This window comes from Lepisma saccharinum, chromosome 14 (genome assembly GCF_977018435.1).
Source record: "Lepisma saccharinum chromosome 14, izLepSacc3.1, whole genome shotgun sequence".
Taxonomy (NCBI): Eukaryota; Metazoa; Arthropoda; class Insecta; order Zygentoma; family Lepismatidae; genus Lepisma; species Lepisma saccharinum.
The window spans coordinates 33,811,107-33,838,279 of NC_139242.1; the positions used below are offsets into that span (position 1 = coordinate 33,811,107).

Consider the following 27,173-nt stretch of genomic DNA (forward strand, 5'->3'; position numbering starts at 1 on the left):
AACCGAATTTTAAGTACTGAAGTAAGACCGTTATTATTGCAACAGGCAAGCACTGAAAGAGATGCCGATACACATACTTTCCTGTACTGGTGGCAGCCTCTATACAGAGCAGAGGCTGTTTTTAATTTCGTCAGCATTGTTGTTATGAATATTTCTTCGTTTGTTTCTTCAAGTGGCCTGTTTGGTTTTCGATAATTGCCTATAGCTTAATACGAAGAAATTTTACAGTTCTTTGTTGGGGATAGTGCGGCAGAAGGGATTTTAACGAAGACGAAGTTGCTGTGCACTTCGCGTTTTGTCCTGAAGTAGCAGACGGAAGGTACTATGTATTTTGAAAAACTAAGTATGCTGACCAAGGCAGTATACTTAGTTTTTCATAATCATGGAAACAAGGCTTAATGGTGTTATATGTATTTTGTAGTACCTCTAATGGTTACATTGAAAAGGTTCAAAAATTGTTTTTAAAGACAAGGGTAATTTCATTTTGTATTTCATTTTCAGTAAGACTGTAACCTGTATCTGAATGTTTGCACTGTATAACCACTATCTTGGAGTATAAGACTTAATACACATCACCATGGACATCCAGGGGGAGGGCAAGGGGGCACAGTCTCCATGGAAACTGGATGTCAATCTAAAGTTATATACTTCACACATGTAATTTAATTTCAGTCAGTAATTTATGTTAATCAGAGGCGGCGATTAGGGGTGTAGTTGCTCCCCGCATCTTGCTATTTTTGCCCCCGCACAATGCTAAACCTTATCTACCAGGGGAAAGTAAACTGTCCTTGGCTCCCTTCCCCAGTTTTGGGACATTGCTTCCCCAGTTTTGAAGGGTTAATTTCAGAATCGCACCCCCTAAATTTCTTTCCGCACCCCCTCAGCACCCCTAGAGGATTAATCCTGGCGCCGCCGCTGGATAATAGCCAATCAGTTACGTAATGATGCGATTTTTCTTGTGATTAACTTACGTAGAATTAAAAGAAGAAAGGGGTTGGTAGGAAAACTTTGTTTTGAGGGCGTCAGAGAATTAATCAATCACGATGAGAATGGTTTAAACTTTAGAAGCATCAGAGGTTCAGCTGAAAAGGTCGACAGAATCTGTAGATGCAGATGAAGTAAAGAAAAAAGGTGTCACGAAGTATCCATTCGAAAATTTTGTTTGTTTGTTTTTAAATCCACTTTTGTGCTCAGATAGGCTAATCAGGACTAAACCTAGAGTTTTTAAAGTGGAGTCCGAACCAGTGTGCATTGTGCTTCCACCAGGGGAGGTGGCAGTAGAAGCCAGAACCTCTTCATTATAAGGCGACAACGTTATGCCATTGGAGAAAAAAATAATCAGAAAGATTGGATTAGAAACAACTCACAGGAAACGTGTCATTCTATCAGCACATTTAAGAGGGTGTATTGACAGAGACAAATATTTGAGACTTTCGGAAAACAACGTTATTGTTCACGGAGTTAGCTGCCTTGATCCAAGAATGAAACAATGTGAAATTGAAACTACCACCTCAACTTACGAAGGATATGAACTAATGAAAGAAACTCCACTTTTGAAAGAGTAAGTTGTTGCTGATTCGACTGATTTGTTCTATGTGAAGTCACTTTTTTGCTAGTTTGGCTAATGGCGACAATGAGGTTCAATGGTGATTAGGTGAAAGTGACGAAGGACGAATACAAATGCACGCAGACACTGAAAATACAACACATCACAAATTATTATTTTGACTGTGATTCCAGGCGCCAGAGAATCGTTCACCTGCACGATTAAAGTTTCCAGGGTATGCTGGGCAGGATAGAGGTTGACATTTGAGTGCTTTCGAAAAGGTCACGCCATACAACCCAAGTCATCTGTGAAAAAGAGATGAATTACCGAGTATGGTGATCAATTTCGACGAATTCCTTGTGTCCAAAATCACATTCTACCAGGGACGTAGCTAGGTTGATCAGTTTGGGGGGGCCCAAAACTTAAGATTTTTCTACCAGACCTTTAAAAACTAACAAACTATTAATATACCATATAGGCCTACATATAAGTACAGTATGTGTGTGTGCTTTATATATATATATATATATATATATATATATATATATATATATATATATATATATATATAGCCTATTTGGAAGAGAACATTATTTTCTCCTGTAGCCCCCAAAATTTACGAATATAGACTCGCGAAATCCACGACCATTATTCGGGAATCTAAATGCAGAATGAACTCATTAACTTAATGGCATCTAGACAGTCTTTAAAAATCCATGTATTTTCTCTCATGTCAGATTTGAGACACCAAGAACAATGTCATTAGTCCTTACTCCTTAGATTTGTAAATTTGCTCGAAGAAAATTGAGAAGTAGAGTAAACCTTCTTCCGTGGGTTTAGATATAAAAGGGTTCTGGAATCAGGTGTACAAGTATGACAACGGTGCGAAAATGAAATGTTTGTGTAATGAGTTCAAGATAGGCGTTCCATGTATATTGTTTATACCAGAATCGAATCCGGCGTCCTTTAGTGCAAGGCGACACCGTTAACCACTATTCTATGGGACATGCCCGAGTCTTTTGTGGCGTCGTACTGTACACATTGGAGAATGATGACGATATATAAGAAATTTTATGCACACATCTAATTTCTTAAAAGTAATCTTATTTTTCTCTGTATATGATGGCAATAGAAATAACAAAATTCCCGCGTGCTAAAGTTATTGTGCTCTCGTCTTTGGTAACACAGGTTCAAGGTTCGATCCCTGGTAGGAACTCCATAATTTCTGTGATGGCCAAACATCGTGAGGACAATTGGGAAGCTAGTTGAAATCAATGTGTAAGCGAATTCCACTCTCAAAACTAGATGGGACTCGATATGATGACCACGCGTCACCGAATGGAGAAACACTTCGGAGGCTTTGCTTTGTCCTTCAAAATTAATTTTACTGAATAATTGTAGTTTTCTTTAGAGGACCTAAACATGGCTTTTTTCCGCAGTACAATCTTGTTTTCTTTCACCCTACTTTTATAGTTTTTAATTCAAAGGATTCCACTCCCGAAGCATGAGCATGATGCGCTACGAAACCACAGGTCCCAGGTTCGGACCTTGGACAGGTGTGGTTGCAACATGTCTCTCGCATCGCTATTCCTTCGGATCATCATTCAATCTCATCGTCGCATTTAACCCAAGAGGTAGAAAAGTGGCGTAAAATAACGAAATAGAAATCATTGATTGACTTGGTTAATTTTACTTCACTTTCCTGACACTTTTTGGCTAATCGTGATGAGAATGAGTTAAGATTAAATTGATGAAAGGACCATCACAAAGAAGACACATGCCCAGGCCGGGATTCGAACCCGGGACACACTACTTCGTAGCGTAACCTGATAACCACTCCACCACGGAGTTATCGGCCCAAATAGAAATGAAAATTAGAAAATGCCGTCTTGAATTTGCAGGAACCGAGTTCATCACGAAGGGCAAAAGATTTTCGCTCCCACTAAAGGTAAATAACAGGAAATGCTTGATAAGTATTTTGGCTCTCCATATTTCATGATGTTATTATGTAAGTAACAATTATTTGTTCTATAACTTCGGATTAATTCTATTTGTATGTGTAGTGAACTTTCCCGCCTAAGCAGCAGCCACAGCGTCTGCATTTGCGGGTGGAGGCCAGGGTTGTTAAAGGTTCAGGAATTTTAAATAAATTCAATTCCCGTCCAGGAGAGAAAATCAGCAAGCGTAAATGAGTTCTGGACCGTAAGGAACCTTCTCATCTGTAAAGTTTTCAATTCGGTCCAGGAATATTTTTTCCAGATGAATTTAAATTCGGTACAGGAACCTTATTTCGTGATGAATTTAAATACGGTCAACGAACATTTTTTTTCCGGATCAGTTTAAATAGGGTCCAAGTTCCGTATTGGAATTAAACAATTCGCAATTTGGTACGAATTTAAATTGTGCGAGAAAAAAGGTTCCGGTCCTGTTACGGAACCCTATAGAACAAATTAGAATGTATGCGTTCCTTGATCTTTAACAATTCCAGGGTTGCTAATGGTCCAGGAATTGTAAATAAATTCATTTCCCGTCCGGGAGAGAAAATCGGCAAGTGTAAATGGGTTCTAGGCCTCAATTCGGTCCAAGAACTTGTTTTCCGTATGAATTTAAATACGGTTTAGGAACTCTTTTTCCGGTTGAATTTTAATACGGTCTAAGAACCTTATTTGCGGCTGAATTTAAACACTGTCCAGGAAATTTTTTTCCGGATCAATTAAAATTCGGTGCAAGAATATTTTTCCGGATCAATTTAAATACGATCCAGTAACCTTTTCTTAATGAAACAATACCCTACTTGGACCGAATTTAAATTGTGCGAGAAAAATGGTTCCGGTCCTGCAACGGAACCCAATATAATCTATTACAACTTATGGCTTCCTGGACCTTTGACAACCCTGGTCTAAATTAAGAAAAGTCACAAAAAGTCATAAAAATATGCAGAATTTTTAAACGTAATATTTCTAGAGCATACACACTACTATAAAAAGTTTACATCATACCTCGTTTCCTTCCATAAATGAAACGTGACTTATTCTTCATCACATGTGACATCAACCGCCCTGGGAGTCAAACCCCTGCTCCTGTGTGGTAGTCGGACACCAATTTAGAACGTCAATATGTTGGACATTTGGTCGATCATTTTTTTCGGGAGGACTACAAGCTGGCAGCTTCACACTCGAGATTTCACGTCGCCGGCCCCCGTGGCGTAGTGGTTAGCACATCGTTCTACGATGCCAGGTGTCCCGGGTTCGAATCCCGGACTGGACATGGGTGTTTGTGATTGTCCATTGATCAATTTCATCATATCGTCACTAATCCCCATCTTCGCAATGAGCCAAATGAGGCAGAAAAGCGAAGTAAAATGAACCAAATCAATCAAAATTTCACTCGGAATGTATGAAAACGAGATCACAAGTACTCCGTGATCCTACCGGAATCTCGCGTTTACAGAAGCTAACTATGGAACCACTTCTCGGATCAAACTGTACTTCGAACTATCTGACAATCATCAATTGTCTACCAATCAACACAGTAGGGCGATGTTTCTTGAAAATGCGTTGAAAGTTACCAAGGGAGTCGGTACAATACAAAGGCTTATTATGGTTCATTGCAGGTTATGAGCACAAGGGTTGAGTGTGGGAACCTGAGGGAACCGCGACATCTTTGTCATTCATCTCCCGCCAGAAAAGGGACAAACAATAGAATTTTGTCTCTTGCAAATTGAAAAACCTATGTCCATCCTGAACCATAAAGTAATTAACCCAGATAGTCCTAGCTACCTGCAGCTAAATCTTCTTGTTTGTGCGCAGCCGATAAACAGAGCCAGATGAAGAGAAGATTTTGTGGGAGGGGGTGACCTGGCTTAGGCCCCTGGTGTGCATGAAGGGGAAGTATGTTTTCAAAAGGTCCCCGACTTCCCAAAAACGGAGGGCCCATAAAATCACCGCATTTCCTACCAACACATCTGTTTGTGTTCAACCAAAGTGTATGTCACAGTAGGATCCGAGCGCTTCGAGTTCTGTCGGTTGCGGGACTTCTTGAGTCAGTTGTCAACATGGAGCCAATCGCCAAGGTCGTTCCACCTATGAATCGGCTCTTCAGCCTGAGTGGCAAAAGACATGTTGTACGGTGGAAAGTTGCACCGGAAAATTACCTTCTTAAATACGATGAAACCTGTAAAACATCCAAAGATATTTATTCGGCTGTGGTCCCTCTGACAAAACGTCAATATTCTCAAAATTCTTCGAACGGACTGTGTAAAACATTGCAATACTACAAAAACTGAACCTGCTCTGCAACACAAGGAAAATGTCTCATTAAGCAATCACTGTGCCTTTGCCAAGTTGGTAAGTTTAGTATGGCACTTTCTTTTAAATAATGCTGATGGAATAAATCAATAAAGTTTGTTAAATTACAACGACTCCTTACCACAAGAATATAATTATTCTTTACGGATATCCCCTATAACGGTTGGGGGTTCGACGTGCTGACCCCACGTCACCCCATTACTGGTTAAAGACCTCCACACCTCTATGTAGGATTGTGGGAGGGAGACTGGCAGTTGGGAGATAGGCCAAGGCTCTTCCAGGGCTGTCGAACCATGGGTAATTATTTATTTATAGGTGATTAAATATATGTGCAACCACACATGTCTTTCCAGTGACTTATTGCAAGGGTTGGGTTTTGTACTTGACTCAATGAAATAAACTTACTGTGTGAGGCAGATTCATACGAACAAAAAATAGCCACAATAATAATAATAATTTACTTCAAAATGACAAAAATGTATTTACTTGTTCTTGTTTAAATTTTTGATTCTTCGAAACGTTTGTTAAGGAGTTGAGTTGAGTTGGTGTTTTAAGTCCACTTTATACACAGTAAGGCTAATCGGGACTGGACCTACAGTTTGAAGTAAAATCCGGACCACTATGTGCCTCCACCCATGTATCGAACCCGGGACCCCTCGATTACAAGGCAATGACGCTATCACTGCGCCATCGGGGAGGCATCGTTTGTTAAGGAGGATTCTCGCCGGACCCTGTGGCAGAATGGTTAGCACATCGCGCTGCGACGCCAAGGATCCCGGGTTCGAATCCCGCTCGGGCTTGGTTGTTTGTGAATGTCCATTCATCATTTCATCACTCATCCCTATCTTCGCAAATTAGCCAAGAGGCACAAAACGCGAAGTAAAATAAACTAAATCAATCAATTAAGGAGGATTCTCAAAATTGGTCTTCGAAATCGAGAAAAATATGCGACTCAAGAAATCGTACAGTTTGTGAAGATAATTACTTTTAACACGTTGCGTGTTTTAGACTGTCCCAATAGTAGAATAGTTATTTGGTGCGAATACTACTTACCCGAAGATATGATAATCTACATAGGCATCCTGCCATCATTATGGTACTTATTTTAGCTTGTATTTCGCTCTGATTCGGGACCACTTGTAACTGTTTGCATATATGTGGTTTACCGCTGCCAAGCGGTTGTTCTTCAATCTGGTCACAAACTACTCAAGCTCGAAACTTTGTTTGGACGCAACGGCAACATCCAACGCCCAACCCTGCCTGTTGTTGAGGGGTGGAAAGACCGCTCCTTCAAAATTCCGAGAAACATCGAAGTGCTAGGTTCCTACACTGACTTCCACTATAGCTAGAACCAGGAAAACGAGAAAGAAATGTAATGTTTGGGGTTCGTGCCACTCAAATTCAAGAACAGGGTTTCAAACTGAAAGCAAAATGTACTGAAACACTATTTTGCAATATTTGTCATGAATGTAAAATTTTTAGCAAATGTAGAACAGTTTACCGGGCCACGTGAACGTTTCGGGGGGCCGGTGCCCCCCCCCCGTGCCCCTCCCTAACGACGTCCCTGCATTCTACAAAATGTAAACTATTTGTTACCTCAGTGCATGTTCATCTAACATACGTGTGTTACTTCTCCCGCATGAGTAACAAAGACTATCTTCAGAAAACTAATAGCAACTTAGCAAATAATCTCTTCAATTCTTAACAGATTTTTCAATGTTACTTGATTATTAATTTTGGGCGATGTCTTGTTAAAATAGCCTTTCATAAGCCTTGGGATACTTTATGCAGAATGAAGAAGCAATTGTCTTTTTTTCCGCGCGTGCGTGTACATTCCCAATAAGACATTAATTTTAATCAAAATATTCAGTGCCGGCGATTTGGAGGAGCAAGGGGGAAAGTTTCCCCGCCACATTTTGCCACTTGTTGCACCCGCAGTATGACCTCTTAATGCTAAGACTTTTCTACCAAAAAAGTAAACTGTCCTTGCCCCCAAGTTTTGGTACCCGATCGCCGTTACTGCAAACATACATTCAGACATTTGTCAGTTGCAATAACCTTATAAGTCAAGAAAAGTGCTCATTAACCCCCAAGTTTCAGTCAAAAACTCATATGATGTAAATTAAATGATCAGGAACATGCATTTAAATTACGAGAAAGTAATTGAATTTTTCACCATTGTCTACCATCACACTTTCCATCACTGTCGCTGGATAGCTATATAAAATTGAGTATGTGCCTTGTATTTTTTGCACTTGAAGGACAAAATGTTATGCAACTGATTCACATTTATTTAACTACATTGACATGAATCAAAGAATGTGATTAGAACGTATGGCTGCGCACATACAAACACTTCCTTGAAATAATTGTGTCCATCGGAGACAAAGAAGTGGAACAAGATGCGAGAATAGATTAGAAAAGAAAGATGAAAGACACCAAAAACACACACGTGTGTGTGTGTGTGCCAGTTAAGAGAAACATTTGAAGAATGGAACGAGAGAAGATGAAAGGGAGAAAGAGGTAGCTAACAAGCTGAGAAAGATATAAGAAGGTATTAAAGAGTAAAAAAGAAAATATGAAAAGGAAAGGGAAAAGAAGTGTAGGGAAATCGGGAGTGTAAGAGAGGAGGGGATATATATACATATATACATACATGTATGTCATACATATGTATATGGCCTTACATTTATACCTGCCCACCCTAATCTATCAATATACAGCTTCTGCCCACCCGGTGAAAAATTTCTGGCGCCACCCCTGATTCCAGTGGCGGTGGTGACCTTAAATTTAACTCTTCTGGAAGCCAGGTGGCAAATGTTGGAACAAATTGCGAGGAAGAGTGTTTTTCTCATTTGCACCAGATGATAGATTAGGTCTGCTTCTACTTCTAGATCCAATAGATTATGTCTGCTTCTGCTTCTAGATCCAATAGATTATGTCTGCTTCTGCTTCTAGATCCAGGTGAGTTTTAAACAACAAATTTGCAGTACATGACTGCGAACACATACAGGGAGGTTATTGCAGCATGCCACCGCTTCAGCGTCGGCCGCTTGCCGGCCCAGTCATGCAACAGGTGCCGGCAAATTGCGTAACAGATAGCCCGTTACACAAACCGCTTGTTTTGTAATGTTTCCACTTTTCACAATTATAGTTACAATTACAACTTAAATAAGCACGTACCTTGCCGCAAGGATGCTGGAAAAGGTGTCCTCTAAAATACAAATATTTCTGGCACTTTATTTTTGACATGTAATCTTTCTTAGACACCGCTTCAGCGTTGGCCGCTTACCGGCCTTGTCATGCATCAGGTGCCGCCAAATTGCGTAACAGATAGTCCGTAACAGAAACAGCATCGCGGCGCATAAAGCAAACCGAAAGTGTAAAATTATATTTAAAACTAATAATAATGATGATCACTAACCTTCTATGTTGTAAATGATGTTGAAAATGACCTCCTTCAACACCAATACATTTCCGGCATCTGCGTATGAAATTCCTCTGAACATCCATAAGCTCCTCAGGTGTGATTCTGGCAATTTCTCTTCTTATATTTTCTTTTAAATCCTCTATTGTACGCGGGTTATTCTGATACACTTTGTTTTTTAATGTTCCCCATAAATAATAATCACAAGGAGTAAGATCGGGGCTACGAGAGGGCCACAACTCAGTACTGATAATTCTGTCCTCAAAAATCTCGGCAATAAAATTAAGTGATTCATAAGCAGTGTGAGCAGTAGCAGAGTCCTGCTGAAAAAATGACTGCTGGCATTCAATGTCCGTTAATTGTTCAAAAAATGGTTGTAGTATGTCTCTTCGATACCTTTCACCATTGATAGTACCTTCATAAAAAAATAGGCCCTATTATTCTGTGCGCATTCAAACCACACCACACACCAATTTTTGCAGGATGGAGCGGAACTTCATGCACAAGGTCAGGTTTTTCTGCGCTCCAATAGCGATTGTTTTGTGAAATAACTCGGCCATTCAATTCGAACCAAGCTTCGTCTGAAAATATGATTAATTCTGGATTTACTCTGCCAGCAACAATATTATCCAGCATCCAGTTACAGAATCGAACTCTAGTCGCGCGGTTGCAATTCATGAACCACTGTAATTTTGTAGGGTTTTAATCTAAGTAATTTAGTGGCATTTCGTGCTGAGGATTTTGAAATGCCTGTTTCCTGAGCAAGCCGACGGAGGGATTTTTTTGGAGTATGTTCAAGTCGTTCACCAATTTCGTCTAGCTTTTCTTCCGTAAGAACACGTCGTCTGGAAACACGTTTCTTAGGTTCAAGAGATCCTGTCTCTCTTAATCTTTTAACGAGGTTGTAAACAGTATGTCTGTCCGGAACAGGATTGCCAGGAAATTTTCTTGCGAATCGCCTGACTATTTTTCTGCAAGAGTTCGTTTTCACGTAAGTATCGTACATAAAAACTCTTTGTTCAAGACTATATTTGTTTGGCGGCATAACTAATGAATGAATAACAATTAACACACGATAAAGCACTAGCACTGAACAACACGAGTACTGATAAACGCAAACCGAAGTGAACACGTCTAAACAACTGGTAGCCGACAGCTGTCGCATTCGCGTAGTATCGAGAGGCTTCTCGCGGCTTACCACTACTCCGATAAGCCGCTGACGCTCTTGCGACATCTGAGGAATTTCGCTTCTAGCGTCGGCTCTATAGACACTGGATGGACCAAATTTTGAGGGAAGCACAACAAAAGACTACTCTATGAGGATATGTAATGCTCCTGCCGCAACTTTGAAAAAAAAAAAAAAAAAATATGGAAATTACCACGTTCAGAAATTTTGCGTAATTACGGGGAAAATAGAACTTTGGGATTTGGCCCCGTTTCCCCCTGGACTCACAATTGTCGGAATTTACATAAAATGTTGCTTTTTGTTCATTCTTACATTTAGAATTTAAATTTCTTAAAAAGATGCAGTTGTTGAGCAGTTATAGCCTTTTATATTCAGTTTATCCCATAGTAGCAAAAGGGGAAAAGTGCTTATTTCAAATGGCGCTCTCACAAAGAAAAACGCACACAGTGTATGATCGCTACTTTACTTCAAAAATATTCACACGTTAAAATTAAGTGACACTGTTAAATAATTCGTTTATCTGCGCTTTCGTTTTGCATAATAATGTATACGTAACCTCCCCCCTCGAAAATCTTGGGCACGCCACTGACTCTAGTGTTCAAAAGGATTAATCTTGTGTTATCTGCAAAATAAGAGTCACGGTTTTGTTTATTCGAAGGCAAGACAAGAATGAAAAATTGAATCCTTTATGTTGGATGAGTCATTGCTGTCAGAAGCGATATGGGCAGAAATAAAGTGCCAGAAATATTTGTATTTTAGAGGACACCTTTTCCAGCATCCTTGCGGCAAGGTACGTGCTTATTTAAGTTGTAATTGTAACTATAATTGTGAAAAGTGGAAACATTACAAAACAAGCGGTTTGTGTAACGGGCTATCTGTTACGCAATTTGCCGGCACCTGTTGCATGACTGGGCCGGCAAGCGGCCGACGCTGAAGCGGTGGCATGCTGCCATAACCTCCCTGTAGTATATTTTTCTAGAGATTATAGCGCAGAAACAAAATATCAATAGACAACGTCATTAAGGAAAGTTTACTGTGCATAAATTGGACTTAAAACACCAAATCAATCAATCAATCATTAATTAAAGTAGTTTGCTTTGATGTGACACGGTGACAAATTTTAAATTTCATTGGTGGGATAAAAGGGGATACCACGAACACATGCGTGTGTATAACAATAGGTAATAATTATATAATACTAATAACCAAGTTTGCTTTAGCATAGAATTTTACGAAAAACTGTTGATGTTGATATTTTCAATTTTCATAATACTCGGGCCTCGCGGATATAGTTCGCATGGCGGTCCTGGCTACATAACGAACTAAGTATATTACAGAATCATGTCGAAATTTAAACTAAGAGATTACTGTTATTTTGATCTCATTATGTAGATATTAAATAAACATAAAGGCTACCTAGAAGAAACGTGCTCTTTAAAAGTAATGCTTAAAGTAATTTAAAAATAAGGCCATTAATTCTTGGTCATTAAAACCATAAATATATAACATAGTCATATTATTTTTATTGGAGAAAGGTGGAAAGTATGGGGATCATGGTAAAATGTTTGGGGTTAGGTGGTACTGCAATAGCGGCGATTGGATGCCAAAACTAAGGAGGAGGAGGGGGAGCAAAGACAGTTTACGTTCTCTTGGTAGACAAGGTTTAGCATTAAGATGCTGTAGTACAGGGCAAAATCTGCAAATGTTTTCTTGAATACAATAAAGTTGTTTGGTATTTCTGATGAAAAGTAAAGTTCCTGTTCATTATTATTATTATTATTATTAATCATGGTAGGCATAATTTTTCACAGGCACTGTAAATGAAAAGCTGTATAATTACAATGTAATCCTTCTTTTTATGCAAGTTTGGCCTCCCCGATGACGCAGTGGTAGCGTCGTCGCCTTGTAATCAAGGGGTCCCGGGCTCGATACCCGGTGGAGGCACAAGTGGTTCTGATCCCACTTCAAACTGTAGGTCCAGTCCCAATTAAGCTTACTGTGCATAAACTGGACTTAAAATACCAAATCAATCAATCTTTATGGAAGTTCTGTAGAAATAAATCACCTTCATATTATACAACACTAAACAAGTAATTTGCTCATTTAATTTTGGACTAAGTTGTTTTTTTGGGGAGGGGAGTCCAGACTCCTTGGACCCACCTCTAAATATGTCCTTGAATGTGAGATAGTGAGTCCAGTATTCAACTCAACCGAACACCGAGGCGATATCGAATTCCTAAATCTCGAATTTTAAATTTACTTTTCATTCAGTGAAGCTAAAAGTACGAGTATGTCAAAATAGCCCTGAGCACAGGCGTCACTGGGTACAAGGAGGGGTCAGGTCGTTGATAGAACTTGAATAGTTGATATTAAATAAAATGATATAATAATAATTAGTAGTAGGAGTAATAGTAGCGGTGGTGGTGGTAGTGGGTGGTAGTAGTACTAATAGCAGGATCATGATTATGATACAATTAATTCTATTCCAAATTTATACGCCTACTATTATTCTTAATATTATTATTATATAATCGAGGACTGAGGAGACTTCTACTCGATCCAACATATGATTGAATATCTAGTACAACTGTTATTCATTGTTTTCATGCAGTTAGTATACTGAAATTCATAGTCATCCTATTTTGTTATTAACTATTATACACCTTGTCCAAGAAAATGTTTTAAAAGTTAGGGTGAAATTTATATTTGTGAAAAGGCTATGTTTTCTTTCTCTCTCATGTAAGACTATTTTTGGAATTTTAACAACTGTGGAACCAGTTATTCTTCGCATTATGTGGTATTATGTATAACCTGGTCCCTGTATTTTACACCCAATTTTTTAGGTCTATCACAGTTTTTATTTTAGGTATTCTGTTCGAATACTAACTGGTCTTTATTTCTGTTATTAGCTATAAGAAGAATGAACTTTCTTCTTGTTTGAAACTGCAAATGAACTACGTATACCAATTTCCAGGGTGGGGGTGTGAGGGATCCTTTCTCGACGTCCACTCTTAGTATTAGTGACGTGAAGTTTTCTTTGATTTCACATAATTTTTAATCCATTTCCTCCCGAAGTGCTTAAAATTAGCAACCAGAGGGGGAAACTCCCCCATCATCCCCCTTCAAGTACTACTTTGTAAATAGTCCTGTAGCTGAAAGAAAGAATTTAGGTTGCGTTTGTTAAGATAAATAATATTAGTTTGCTAGTAGTTTACGATACATTTATTTTACATTATTTGTACGTACAATATATACTTTATGTAAGTACTATATCTATTTTTCTATCACAGCCAACGTAACATAATCAAAACATATAATGTGTATATGTACATGAGTTCCTTAGGCAAGTTCGCACATGTAACTTTGAAAGTGGAAGTGTAGTCATTTTTGTATACTTTCTAGTAGTTTTCTAGTTGTTGGAAACTTTAAATTGATTAAATTCTAAACAGAGAATAAACTAAAGACATTTTGAAAAGGTAATGTAAAAGGATGGTACAAAAACTGTTCTACCTATTATTCTCTATCTATTTCACACTAAATCATCAGGTGGCACTACTGTCCTTTGTATTCTCTTTGCAACATCACTATCAGTAATATTGAGGTAATTGGCAATATTGTCATATGCAAAGATAATACGTAGGGATTTTTTTATGCACTTTTACTGATGCTTGTGGGGAGGTGGTCAGTTGATTCGTCGGGCTCTTGTTGCAACTATGAAACCTCGCCTTGCTAAGAGTGAATGAATATGATAATGGAATATTTGCTGTTCTTGCGAACCAATATAAGTGATATGGATTCACCATTGAACTATATAATAATACGTAGTTCAATTGGATTCACTGAACATGATCACTGCATGACAATATTGTTGTGTTCCAGCTTTCTTTCGTACTTAGGGTGTGAGTTGCGAGACATTTTTTCACGTGGACCTTGCTATATTGTGTGTGTGTGTCGAATGAAGCGCCCTCTAGTGATAAGAGCATTTATTACGTTGAACTTTCCTGTAGTCTGCGTTCGTTTGCATTAAACGCTAGTAAATTGAGAATGAGGTTTTTCCCGAAGTCTTCAGTTCAAGAGGATGTGAATGTTTCTTTGCTATGCCTACAGGGGAAGGTATGAGTGATATGGAAGACCATGGGCGCTAGGTTTCTATGAAGTTGTGTCGTAATAATGTGCCCTCTATCCTAAAATAAAGCAACATGAAAGTGATGTGTTTAATGTACTGTACGTCGAACCTTAAAGACGTAGAATCTCCGCCACATTATTTTGTTCGGATACTTCAACGGCCCAAGCAGGTACGTGCCTATAAATTGTTTATGATTGACACTGCGCCTCATATTAGTTTAGTTTTCAAGTGACGATTGTCGTGTTAAAAATGTAATATTTCTGGATGTGAATGTTTTAAAACTTCTTAAATAATATTATTTGTCATTTACAATAACGGCTTTCTCCTGTAATATGAATTCTCTCCCATCCTTTCTTGTGTAGTAATTTCCTTTCACAACTGATCCAGCTTCAGTCTTTATATTTAGATTAGACACTTTACATCAAATAAGCTAATTGGGACTAGGCAGCGCAAAATAGGAATCAAATCACTGTAATGTGTCCCCATGGGAATTAGAACCTGGTTCTCTTTTATTACATAGTGATAATGCTGACCACTTCAGCAGTAATAGAACATAACGTTCATGGGGATATGCAGATTGCAGAAATCGTAAACACACTGAAACAGGGGTGTGACCAAGGCAAATTGATGGAGACGTAAAAGAAAATATACTATTCCTACCATTATCTTGGTGGCATGTCCATTGTATGATCACCTTTCGATCTTGCCATAGGAGGTTCGGTTTCGAATCCCAACGTAGGTGAGTTCTGTAATCGATTTCATCTTATCATTCATTCTCTTCGTTGTGAATACCCTGAGGAGGCAGAAAGGTGACGTGCAATAAAATAATAATAATAATAAAAAACGTGATACTGATGATTCATCAGCTCGTTTCGAAGTTCCCAGGCAGGCTTCTGCGCTGATAGTCATGTTAACATCACTATGCCTATTGTCTTGTGTTCTTCCAAGTTCAAAATGATGTTTTCTGCTTCCAAGCGTTGCTTGAAAGGTGAACAGAGTTTGTTTCAAGTCCACTTTAGGCTCAGCTAGACTAAAAAAGACTGAATTACAGTTTAAAGTGGGATCCGAACACTGTGCAATGTTCCTCCACCTGAAATCGAACCGGGCACCCATAGGCGTAACTTGACGAAGGCATAGGGGAAATTTCCAAGTTTATTAATTTTTACATTTTATGGGTATTTATTTTAACCTTCTGAAACCTGAGGTTAATGCTCTGCCCCCTCCCCAGAGTTGGGTACCAAGTTACGCTGCTGCCGGAACCCCTTGATTACAAGGTGACTTTAATTTCAGAGAGGTCAACAGTCTGTCTTGAAAAAACACTCGTTGGATTATATTCTCGTCACGGGACCTTCGTTGAGGGAAAACCCTGGCCAGACTCTGGATTTGAACCTTCGACCTCAGAATACGAGTTTGTCTACTGAGGTAACTTTCACTAGAGCCTAGCAGCTCATGTCTGTAGCGAGGGGAGCGAGTACGATATGTAGTCCCTTTGATGCTGAGGGGCCGTCAAGGGAAGCAGGTTCCCGCCTCGCAGGCCCATCCCCACGGCCGGGTCCCCGGGTCCGCCATTGATGACCTTCGCCCTGTCGTTCTTGAGGTCCTTCCCCGTGAGGATTTCCGTCATGAAGGAGATGTAGGTGATGGCTAGGCGTAGCGTCTCGATGCGAGAGAGGCGCTTCTCGTAGGCGAACGTCGGGACCTTCCGTCGCAGCTTGTCGAAGGCTTCATTCAAGTTGAACATGCGTCGCCGCTCCCTGATATTGGCCGCCCGTCTCTGGGCCATTGTCGCCACTCTTCGCCGTGTCTTCTTGTTGGACTGAGTGGAGTTTCCGGGCCTTTGCCCAAACCTGTAAATAACAAGAAGAATATTTCAGTGTACTACATCACTTCACTACTACTCTAGGCTAGTCACCAGGGGATAATCCATAACTTTTCATTGTATGGATGAGGGTGTACGGATACATTTAGAGCCAAAATAAACTTGAATTGGACCTTTGTGAATAAAAAGTGTTAAGAGGGTGTGCTGATAAATCACTACTAAGGGCTCGAAAATGAATGACGTAAAGATTCTCAACCAATAAAATTAATAACAAAAATTGTAGAAAATGACTCATACATCAGGTGTTTAAATGCAAGCTTGAAATGTGTAAAAAATGACAAAAGATCACGTACAGTAGTTGTGAAAATACTTGTATAATTCAACACAATTGGATATTTGATTGTTTGCTCTTAAGGGGTAATAAAGAATTGAGTGCTCTTGTACTGTGTAGTATTTTTCTATTTTCGTTATTTAACGTCGCGTTTATGACACATTTGGCTAATCGTGACGATGATGATGAGTGATTATTAGATATAATTGAGTATGCAACAATCACAAAGAACACCCTGCAGGCCGCAACTCGAACCCGTGAACTTCGGTGACGAGGGCTTATTGTACATTTTCAACACTTCTTCCTATCCTCCTTATCCGCGAAAGACGCCAAAAAGACGTCCATTATTTCTATCTATATCTCTCTCTCTCTCCTTCTCTTTCCATATCTCTTGTCTCTATCACTTTGCACATGAGGCAAAGAAAAAGGCAAATTTTTCCGTTGTTGATATTTTGGAAGAAGACAATATCAGCAAAATGCACGGAGCAACCGAAATCAAGAAATGATTAAAATGTAATAAAGAACTGAAACAGACTATTATGTTATATATATATATATATATATATATATATATATATATATATATATATATATTATAGAAGTAAATGCTACTAATATGCAGTGTTCAAAATAAACAAAATATAGAAATGGGTGGGATACTTGAGAAAGTTCATTGAACTCCACATTCGAATATTTTTTTAAGAATTATGACTTAACAAGTAGAAGTAATTTCATATTGTGTCCTTAGGGTAATACTAACAGTTTTTTACTATTCGAGATATATTCGCTTAAAATTGAATATTATTTGTAATACGAAAACACAAATTTATAAGAGCCTATTTTCAAGGATCTTCATTCTTTTTATAAAAATTGACAGGTCAGCAGTGCAATTATTACCTCCCATTTTCAAATTAGAATTAAATTAAGTTATAATACTGATATTTATTGGTTATTCCAGATTGGGAACGAATTTCAAACGTAGATTTTGAGAAAGAAAGTTTAGGGGTGGGGGATTCCCTCCACCTCTAGAATTCTGTGTGGTCATAAGCCTATTGCAACATTGAATAGTTTTTTCATCTTGTAAGTTACATGCTGATGATGAGGTCTTCAACAATTCCAGCAAATTCCACTGGTATTGGTATCTATCCACGTAGTACACAACATCTAGTTATTTCCTAGTAATTTCTATAAAAAAACGCTTAAACGAAATTCATCTTCCTCGGAACAGTAACCCTTCACCAACTAAGACTGCTTCCGCAATTTGCTAATGTTCGCGGATCCTTAATATGCAGATTCATACTTCGAATGTGAACAGATGGCATAACAATATTTGAATAAAGTTATCTTGCTACTCATTGCCTGATAGTCGAATTACTATCCAGTGCACATCTTCACGTGCTAGGCTATCAGTTTGTCACCAGTTCGGCTTAGGCCAGGGTAAAACATGAGATTCTCAGGGCAACTAAAACTGAATGATAACTTATTTTAGAAGGAGAACCAGGAACCAAATGAAACAACTTTCATTTGGTTCCTGGTTCTCCTTCTAAAATAAGTTAAATAACTTGTTTAACCTACTACGGAAGGTACAAGGTATATTGTTAATTTTCATCTTACATTAAATTTATATACAGGATTGTATTTAAAGCTGTCTCTTTGTTTCTTGGTCACATATATCTCTAGTAAACATATTTCATCTACTGGAAGGCTTCTTCTTCTTCCTCTTCTTTCTGGAAACGTGATGGACTTCTTCTTCTATTTGGCTAACAAGCTTCTTCTTCTATCGGCTGATTCATCTATTGGTCAGGAGGCTTCTTCTTCTATCAATCATTTAATAGACTTCTCCTTCTATCGTTGATTTGTTAATAGACTTCTTCTTCTATCAATTGGTTAATATGCTTTTTCTTCTATCAATTAGTTAGTAGACTACTAGTCGGTAGCCTTCTTCTTCTACTAATCAATATACTTATTCTTCTATTTGTTAACAGACTTCTTCTTCTACTAATTAATATACTTATTCTTCTATAAACTTCTTCTTCTATTATTTAATACACTTCTTCTATTTGTCAATAGGCTTCTTCTTCCATTAATTAATAGAATTCTTCTTATACTTATTCTCCCCTTGATTACTAGACTTCTTCTTCTACTAGTCGATAATCTTCTTCTTCTGCTAATCCACATACTTATTCTTCTATTCGTTAGTATACTTCTTCTTCTTCTACTAATCAATATACTTATTCTTCTATTCGTTAGTAGACTTCTTCTTCTGCTTATTCTTCTATAAACTTCTTCTTGTATTATTTAATATACTTCTTCTTCTATCAATGAAATCATATGCCATTCATATATTTATTCTTCTAGTAAATATTTACAAAAGCTCCTATATCCAAATTCCTTCATTTATTAAACATTGGATTGATTCCCGTATCTTCCATGCTATGCAACAATAATTCAAATCTATATTTTTCTGCACGATGGCTTAATACAAACAGAGAAAAGGGGTTAATCGAAGGGCGCCGCCTGTCCCGCGCTCGACCTCGATCTGGGTCAGCAATATATACGCCGCAACGGAAGTGCTTGGTGGCTGCCACTGAGTTGGCGCCGCACCGGGGAAAACAACCAGAAATATCTAGTGGAAAAAGTCCTTCCCACTAAGACGGTAGAGATTATAAAATGGATAATAAACCTTTTCGAGCAAGGCCTCATCTCCAGGATGCTATCAACTCGCGGCAAGCCACGGCACCTAGCGACCTGTTGAATGAGATTGTAATCGCTTTTTAACTTCATTTATCTTTACATACAATCACATATGCTGCACCTCTCGAACATTTCTTTATCTCGCCTTTATCCGTCTCCATTGTTTATCTCAGTTCATAAATTTATGTAAGCACAATTAATTTCAGTTCTCCCAAACACTCATTCAATTTGCGTGCGCATTGTTTCTATAATCTGCGATCCTGATATTTCTTCCGCGTGCTGCCATCTATGATTCCTTATTTCAGTCATTGGCCATATGGTTTACATGTACGGGTACGTAACAAGTTTCATCCTACGGTATGAACTTTGCTTCCCAGAAATATCATCTTTCACGTTGAAAATACTTCTTGGTGCAGAGACACCTTTTGTCTTGATTTATCAAATAAGTAACTGAAGTGAAGCATCTCCCATGACCTACACTGTTTTTTAATTTTTTAAAATTTTAAATATTCATTACTCCACAAAGCCACATAAACACTGGTGTTTAGAAGGCTCAGTATAATTTCGTTCATCGTGAAACAATATTCTTAATTTTAAAAACTCTATAATTTAAATTCAAATAAATTCTCAATGGACAATCCAGAAACAAAGAGTGATCAAGATATTCGAAGCAAAATTTGAGGTATTCTGTTATTAAGAATTGTCAATGAAGTAGTCAAAGTGTATCTATTCCAGGAAGGGGTTTGCATTAATTAAAGGGTAAGGAAAGAAAACAGCCTAAGTCAATTTTCTGTTGTAAGCGAAGTAGTGGTGTCATTTCGTGCCATGTGGATGCTGTTTACAACATGCTTTCTTTCATTTCATACATTTGACACTGCCATTCATCAAAAGCATATTTTATTTGTACATCTTCATTTTCAAGTTCAGTAAGTGTAATGTTTTGCAAATAAAAGTTCATTTTTCTGTAGTTTGAGGAGCGTTGACTTACCTGTTTGCCCCTCCCCCCTTGCCCTTCAATTTTATCACCTCCTTGTCCGATTTTATGTATTTAATATGATGATAACTAAAATAGATCAATGATTTTCGCTTTCCTTAGTTTAGATTACTGATTGAAATTTGTTAATACGTTTTTTCGGCAATAGCGTTAGTATCGCGAAACTATGTCAGTAAACGTAGCGGGACTAAATTGTTTCCCAGCCTAGTTTCAGTACCTGCAACCAGTAGACATCTGATCGTGGTGTCTATTAATTCAAGTACTTGTTATTTTTTGCAAGTAACGTGATCAGTAATATTCCTGGCCAAGACTGAAATTTCCATGTGGTAAGCCATAATATACACCTCTCGACATTTAAATTCCCTCTTTTTCACAAACGAGAATTACAAAAAATAAAGCAGAGATTGAATGGTCACTAACTGCAGGGTTTATCCAGAATTTGCTATCAAAGAGGGTAGGTACTATTTTAGGGAGGTGTAAAGGCAAATTCAGCACGAAATTGTGCCTTTGTGAATAATGGTATGGGGATGTGTAGCCAAAATAAAATGGTCACTCAATTTATTTCCCTTTCATTAGACAATAAAATTTCAGAAGATGTTTTATCTTCAGTCTGTATGTTAATTAAATTTGAGTTGGAGCTTTTGTTTCAAGCCCACTTTATGCACAGATAGGGTAATCGGCACTGGACCTACAGTTTAAAGTGGGATCCGAACCACTATGCAATGTGCCTGCAGCTCCACAGGGTATCGAACCCGGGACCCCCTTGACTACAAGGCTACGACGTTATTAATTAAACTTATAACTTGAAACTTTTTCCATTTTTAAATTCAGTTACTGAAATAAGCATTGGTCGAGTAAACATGATGTATAATTTCTCCCGTTTCTCGCACATTTCAGATGTTCACCTCCCCCATTTTCTGTTCTTTTTGGCTCCAAAATTCCCTGTTCCTTGGATAATTTCCTGCTGGAGGCATCGCTGCACGCGATTCTTTGTAATTTTTGAGAAAATGAAGCCTATATTTCAATAAATATACTATTTTTTTCTTATTATATTCATCAACTTACCAAGATTTTTTGTTTTTACTATTCAAGAATTACATCGGCATATTATTTTACATGTTATCAAAAAGTTCAGTGCTTTCACACAAAACTGGTGCAAGATAAAGAAAGAAACTTCGAATTTTGCATAGCTTCCACGATAATTAGACTCCGTGAAAGTGTAGCGCGTGAAAGACGAAAATGCAGGAGAAATATCGGATGGTATCGGTAAATAAATTCCAACCGATATTTTCCGAAACCGATACATCGGCATTGGTATCGAATCAGCTCTAATCATTAGCAGTGTTTTTCCTTTGATGAAGTACGCATTGCATCTAGAAGCAACCCACGTTAGAAACGCTGCGAAACTTGTACCATATATCTTTTCTTTTTTCCTTTCAATTTGTATTTTTCTGCCAGTTTTGTCTAATAGCGACGATGAGGATAAGTGATGCTTTGATGAAAGTGTCTAATTTCCCCCATTTGCAAAAAACCCGAAAACTAGTGGCGAAATTGAAAGTCGACCACTTAACATCCTCGATCATTTTTTCTTATTTGAAAATAATCTTTGAAATTACTTATATGTTTACTTGATAGATAGTGCAATGTAGAGTGGAATGCATTAGTATTACCAAGCAAATTGCCTATCACCATGTTTATTCTCTTTCTTTTACGCAATGAGAACTTGAAGAATTGAAACAAAATGCCAAACAATTTGGTGACAGCCTTTGCACCAGAATTCGTAAAATATATATTCCTAGAAACGCATAGGATGAAAAAGGAAATAATGAAAATTGGCATGGACAATTTGCCGAAAAATACTTGTGCATCCGACTGTAGGTTTAAATATTAAGTTGCCTTGGGATTAAATACGCTGATAATTCCTATGTGTCATGATTTTAACATTGCAAATGGAGTATCTTGAACTAGAAGAAACTACGCTATTTGTCCGTACATGTGTAAGTGAACTAATCACAGATAAAAGTACGTGCATGAGTAAATCAGCTACAAAAGCAATAAAAGCATTATGTCAAGCAGCAAAATACTACCCGGTTCGTTCTGGGCAAATCAATTAAGTATCACTAAAGTATTTTGTTTCTCTAAGAACCCGAAAGTCATTCGTTTAGCATTTTAGCCTTTGCATGCAACAGAGTTTAGCATATTAGCAAACAGCTTCGGTGGACGATTAACGATCTCGCCACCGAATTTTCCGGATTTGATTTCCGGCTTGGACATGGGCGTTCCTTTGTGAGCGTCCCGTCATCACTTATAATCATCATTCATCCTCATTGTCATGATTAGCCAAGAAGTGCCAGGGAAGCAACTAAGTTGAGAAAAGTACAAAAGCAAGGATATGATAAAATCGTGCTCTTGAATTTCGCGAAAAGTTAAAAGTGCATTTGTTCGTTCAAAATGATAAGCGATAAAAGTTCCTGAATTTCCGCTCATTTACTTGTTATTGTGATGATTTTGCGTCAGAACAAAACGTGGCCATGTTTTATTGAAATTTAGGAACACCTGTACCACAGGGAAGCCTTACTCTACTTATTGTAGCCAGTACGGTTATTTTAATTTAACTTGCTATTCTGCTGTGCGGAAATTATTTGTTTGCCTGCGAGGATTTTTACCTTTAGATTAGACTTGAAACTTGATCGCTGTTTTACACATCTTAATCTTTGTATATTTTTTTTGTCACAGCGTATTGCTCATATGGAGCGATGTTCAAGCTACTCATTAAATTATAAACTACATAAATAATAAAAGGAATATTAATACCACATATTTTATACTATAGCTTATGCACATAATATATCATTAATGAACGTTAAGGACATTTGGTGTACATCTAAAATGACAGCTAAAGTTAAATCTAAGAGAAAGAAAAATAGTGCAAGGAGTCCATAGGAGGCAAGGAATATCCTTCATATTAAAGTGTAAGCATAGAAACTATATATATACCGTAACATTTACAATATATTCTAGCTCAAATTTAACAGTCTGTTTCTTAATTTACAAAAACGGGTTTTTTACTTGAGTTTGAATATTTTGTCATACATAAATATAGATAATGATTACAATTACAGTTGCGTGCAACCAGTGCTGTAGTTCCAAAATTTTACAGGGTTTACGCAAAGTTTCGTGAAACGTTAAGTGGAGACTGTTTTCATTAAATATTTGGATCAAATCATTTAACTTCCACCAAAAATTGTGGAAGAAATTTTAAAAATAAATATGAAATGTTAATTTTAATTATTGCATTTAGACATAAAGGTTACACTTCCTCAGTTCAACATATTATTGTATTTTATTTTATTGTTGATATTGCTTTTGCGAATTATCAGTTCGAATGTTCAACAATTTTAATTATAGTGCTAATTACATTAAAGCAGCTGAAAACCTTGGTAAAATCCTTGCGAAAAGATGAACAGAAAAATAGGCAATTCTCCTTTTTCTCGTTCTCTCTGCAGGAAACAAACCAGATGTATTTGACAGTAATAAGCTTACTGGAATAATGACCAAATTTCATAAATCAATTTAAGCAACACGAAAGTAGAAGGTACAAGCAATGTAACAGAGAAGGTATACGCTAATGAATAAGGTTAAGCCTCGAATACAGCCCTGCGTGCAATGTAAATATGTATATTTAAAACCAAATCATTAGAATTACCTACATTGATTAGGGGAACTACACTTTTTTTACGGTAGTTAAATTGTCATTTCTCCAGTCGACATATATAATATACACTGTATTTAAAAAGTGTCACAAGGAACGTGTTACGAAGTGGCTACTCATAAAATGATTTTAGTCGGCTCGATGGCCGAGCGCGTGAAGTGGTCGATTTTTGATCTAGCCGACAAAGTTCCCTGGTTCGAGTTTTAGCTTTGTCATTGTTGTTCTTTGTGAGTGTCTCTATATCAATTTCATCACTCATCCTCACCGTCGCGATTAGTCAAACGTAGCTAACATTCGACGTAAAAACACAAATACCAAACATTATTATTATTATTATTATAAGGTGACTAGAACAATGAAACGGGACATTTTCATATTTTTCTGCGGCAAAATATACTAATTTTAATATAAAAACGGGTTTGTCATAAATACTCATGTTTGAAAGCTAATTAAATAATAACCTACATAATCTGGTGATGTGCACTAAATTAGAAGCAATTCATTTATATTTTGCCGATGAACGGATCTTCTTCAGTACATTATTCTTCTCAAATAACATTTTGTAAAAGTTTGTGCACTTGTAATTAAAGTTCACCTTATTAATCAACGTAGCTTTCAAAGTTTGTGCTGAAGAAAGTTCTTTTCACTTGTTCACAAACTATTCATGCACTAAAACAGTGTGGGCATTAATTACAGATAAACAGAGCAGAGACTCCAATATTTTAAAGAGAATTGGAATATGACACACTGTTGACATCGAAATGTGAAATATTTTCTACTCAACAATCACTAGGTGATGTTTTTCCAGCTTCCATTTTTCCAATATTTCTCGCGTTATCTATGGCGATAAGTCAGTCATTGTCACATTTTAGCGTCCTGGTCAATACCCTTATATTATTATTATTATTATAATTATTGCATTTTGTAATCCAAACCTATTCCCTAAGAGATTGTTTTCGACATAGAATTTTAGATAAACTTGCATGAAATAAACAGAACATGTATGAATTGTTATACCACAATCATTCTTACCTCTGCTGAACCATACACTGTGCACGATTCGGTCCCGCCGTCCAAAGGTCGCAGGGCAGTCCCAGCAAATCAGGCTGATACTGCACCACGGGCTGAGGGCCGTCCCACAGAGGGCACGAGCTATAAGGGCCTGCTGCCCCGTGGCCGCTGTAGGTCAGCTCGTAGCCTAGTTCGGTGTTGGTGAGGTCCCACAGGGAAGTTGGCGGGTCGGCAGGGTAAGCGCTTGAGAAGTTTGGGTGCCCAGGACACGAGGACATTCCTCAACCAGGCTGCAAAAAGGATCTTGCGTATGCCCTGTTGTCTCGCAAGAACGCGCACTGAACTTTTCTTGGTCACTTTATTGGTCTTTCGAATAGGTGTAATGGTGTTGTTTGCGAACAGTATTAATTCATATTGTGGTCGTATGGAAAGTTATATTGCTGTAAATGTCTTGAGGTTATGGTACTGGTAAACTGTTTGAGATTGCTGTTGTACGAAAACCACTTCACTCTTTTTCATATCGTTGTAGCACCAAGTCAAACTGTGCTTTTGGTCGTTCTTCACAGCTAAGACATAGCGTCGACGTACCTTGAGGCTAAACTGTACTAATTAAGACATAATTAGCTAATGAACCACGGGATTAATTGAGTCCACATCAGCGCTCGCCCACGGATCAACAACTGTCACCCTGAAATCCCGAACACCCCGTTTTTCTGCCTTTGGGGAACGTACCAATTTCACCAACACATAGCATCGTGTGTGTTCCCTGTACCCCCTTTGCGCTGCGCTACCCTTTCCCGGGGGCGTGGCGTGGAGGACCCACGTCTGCACCCCCATTGGCTTTTCACACTCGACCACTCCCACAAACCTGTCCCCCAGCATCCCTCCGTGAGAGGAAGGGAGGGCGAGATATCATCCTCGGAGTTTAATATCAGCGTGTTATTAAACTCTCATAATGGAAATCGGCCACTTTATTAGTTGTATAAACTTGACGCGATATTGGACATTTGTTCTGGCTGGCGGAAAGGGGAGCATAGACCGAGATGCACCCCCCAAATCCAGTGAGAAAATTTTGCACGGTCGTCCATCCCGACAATATGAAACGACTTTTGCTCCAGATTTTTGGTTATTGCAGAGGGGAGTTCGTTAATCGTCCTATTGTGAGCACGTGCTGTGCCCCCTTCCATTGTGGTAGGCCCCCTCCCCCCAGAGAAGGGATCTGGAATATCCTAATTACTGGTTCTTCCCCAATGCCGCATCTAACGCCTTTTTTCCTCAGTATAATGGGGAATCGCAACATATTTTCACGTGCAAGTAACCTTTTGTTTCCCAAATGCACGTGGGGGTTCAGGAGAATAATATTAGAACATGTAAACTGCCAGTTCGTATTAGTAACGCTTGTTTGTTGCCAATTGAAGGGAAGTCCAGAAATCTACTCCCCCAGTACTGGGTTACGCATTTATGTAGATTATCCCATAAGAGTATAATGCGATCCATATACTCGTACATGCTTCAGTTCGTTGAGGCTACTGAGCCGACCACCGTAGCGGAGTGGTTAACACAGCGCGATACGATGCCAGGGACCCGGGGTTCGAATCCCGGTCTGGGTGTTCGTTGTGATTGTCCCTTCATCAATTTCACATATCATCACTCATCGTCATCGTCGCGATTAGCCAAAAGTGGAAGAAAAGCGACGTTAAATAACAAGAGATCTAATCGCCGTGTCTGCGAAAGCTAAAACAATTACACAATCAAGTTTTAGATCAAGTTTGAAGTTGTCCACTCAGACAGACTAATTGCGACTGGACCTACAGTTTATAGCGATATCCGAAACACTATGTTCTTACACCGGGTATCGAACCCGTCGCCCCTTGATTACAAGGCGACGACGTTACAAATTCCTATATAAAGGAAGTCGTAGGAGCGTTCCCTGGAAATTCATTGTACCCACACAACTGCTATTGCTTCTAACTGCTTAACTTTTATATAAATTAAATTAACCAATTTTCTCTAATTGTTA

General features: G+C 38.3%; 1 protein-coding gene across 1 annotated transcript; it reads right to left on the reverse strand.

The window, feature by feature from the left end:
• Positions 1-16,039: 16,039 nt before the first annotated feature.
• LOC145998327 (protein Fer3-like) lies at positions 16,040-25,431 on the reverse strand. The gene is made up of 2 exons (XM_083134732.1): positions 25,175-25,431; positions 16,040-16,439 (listed from the first exon to the last, which is right to left on the reverse strand). Exons 1-2 carry the CDS (start codon positions 25,429-25,431, stop codon positions 16,040-16,042), a joined length of 657 nt encoding a protein of 218 aa, XP_082990858.1.
• Between the last annotated feature and the right edge of the window lie 1,742 nt (positions 25,432-27,173).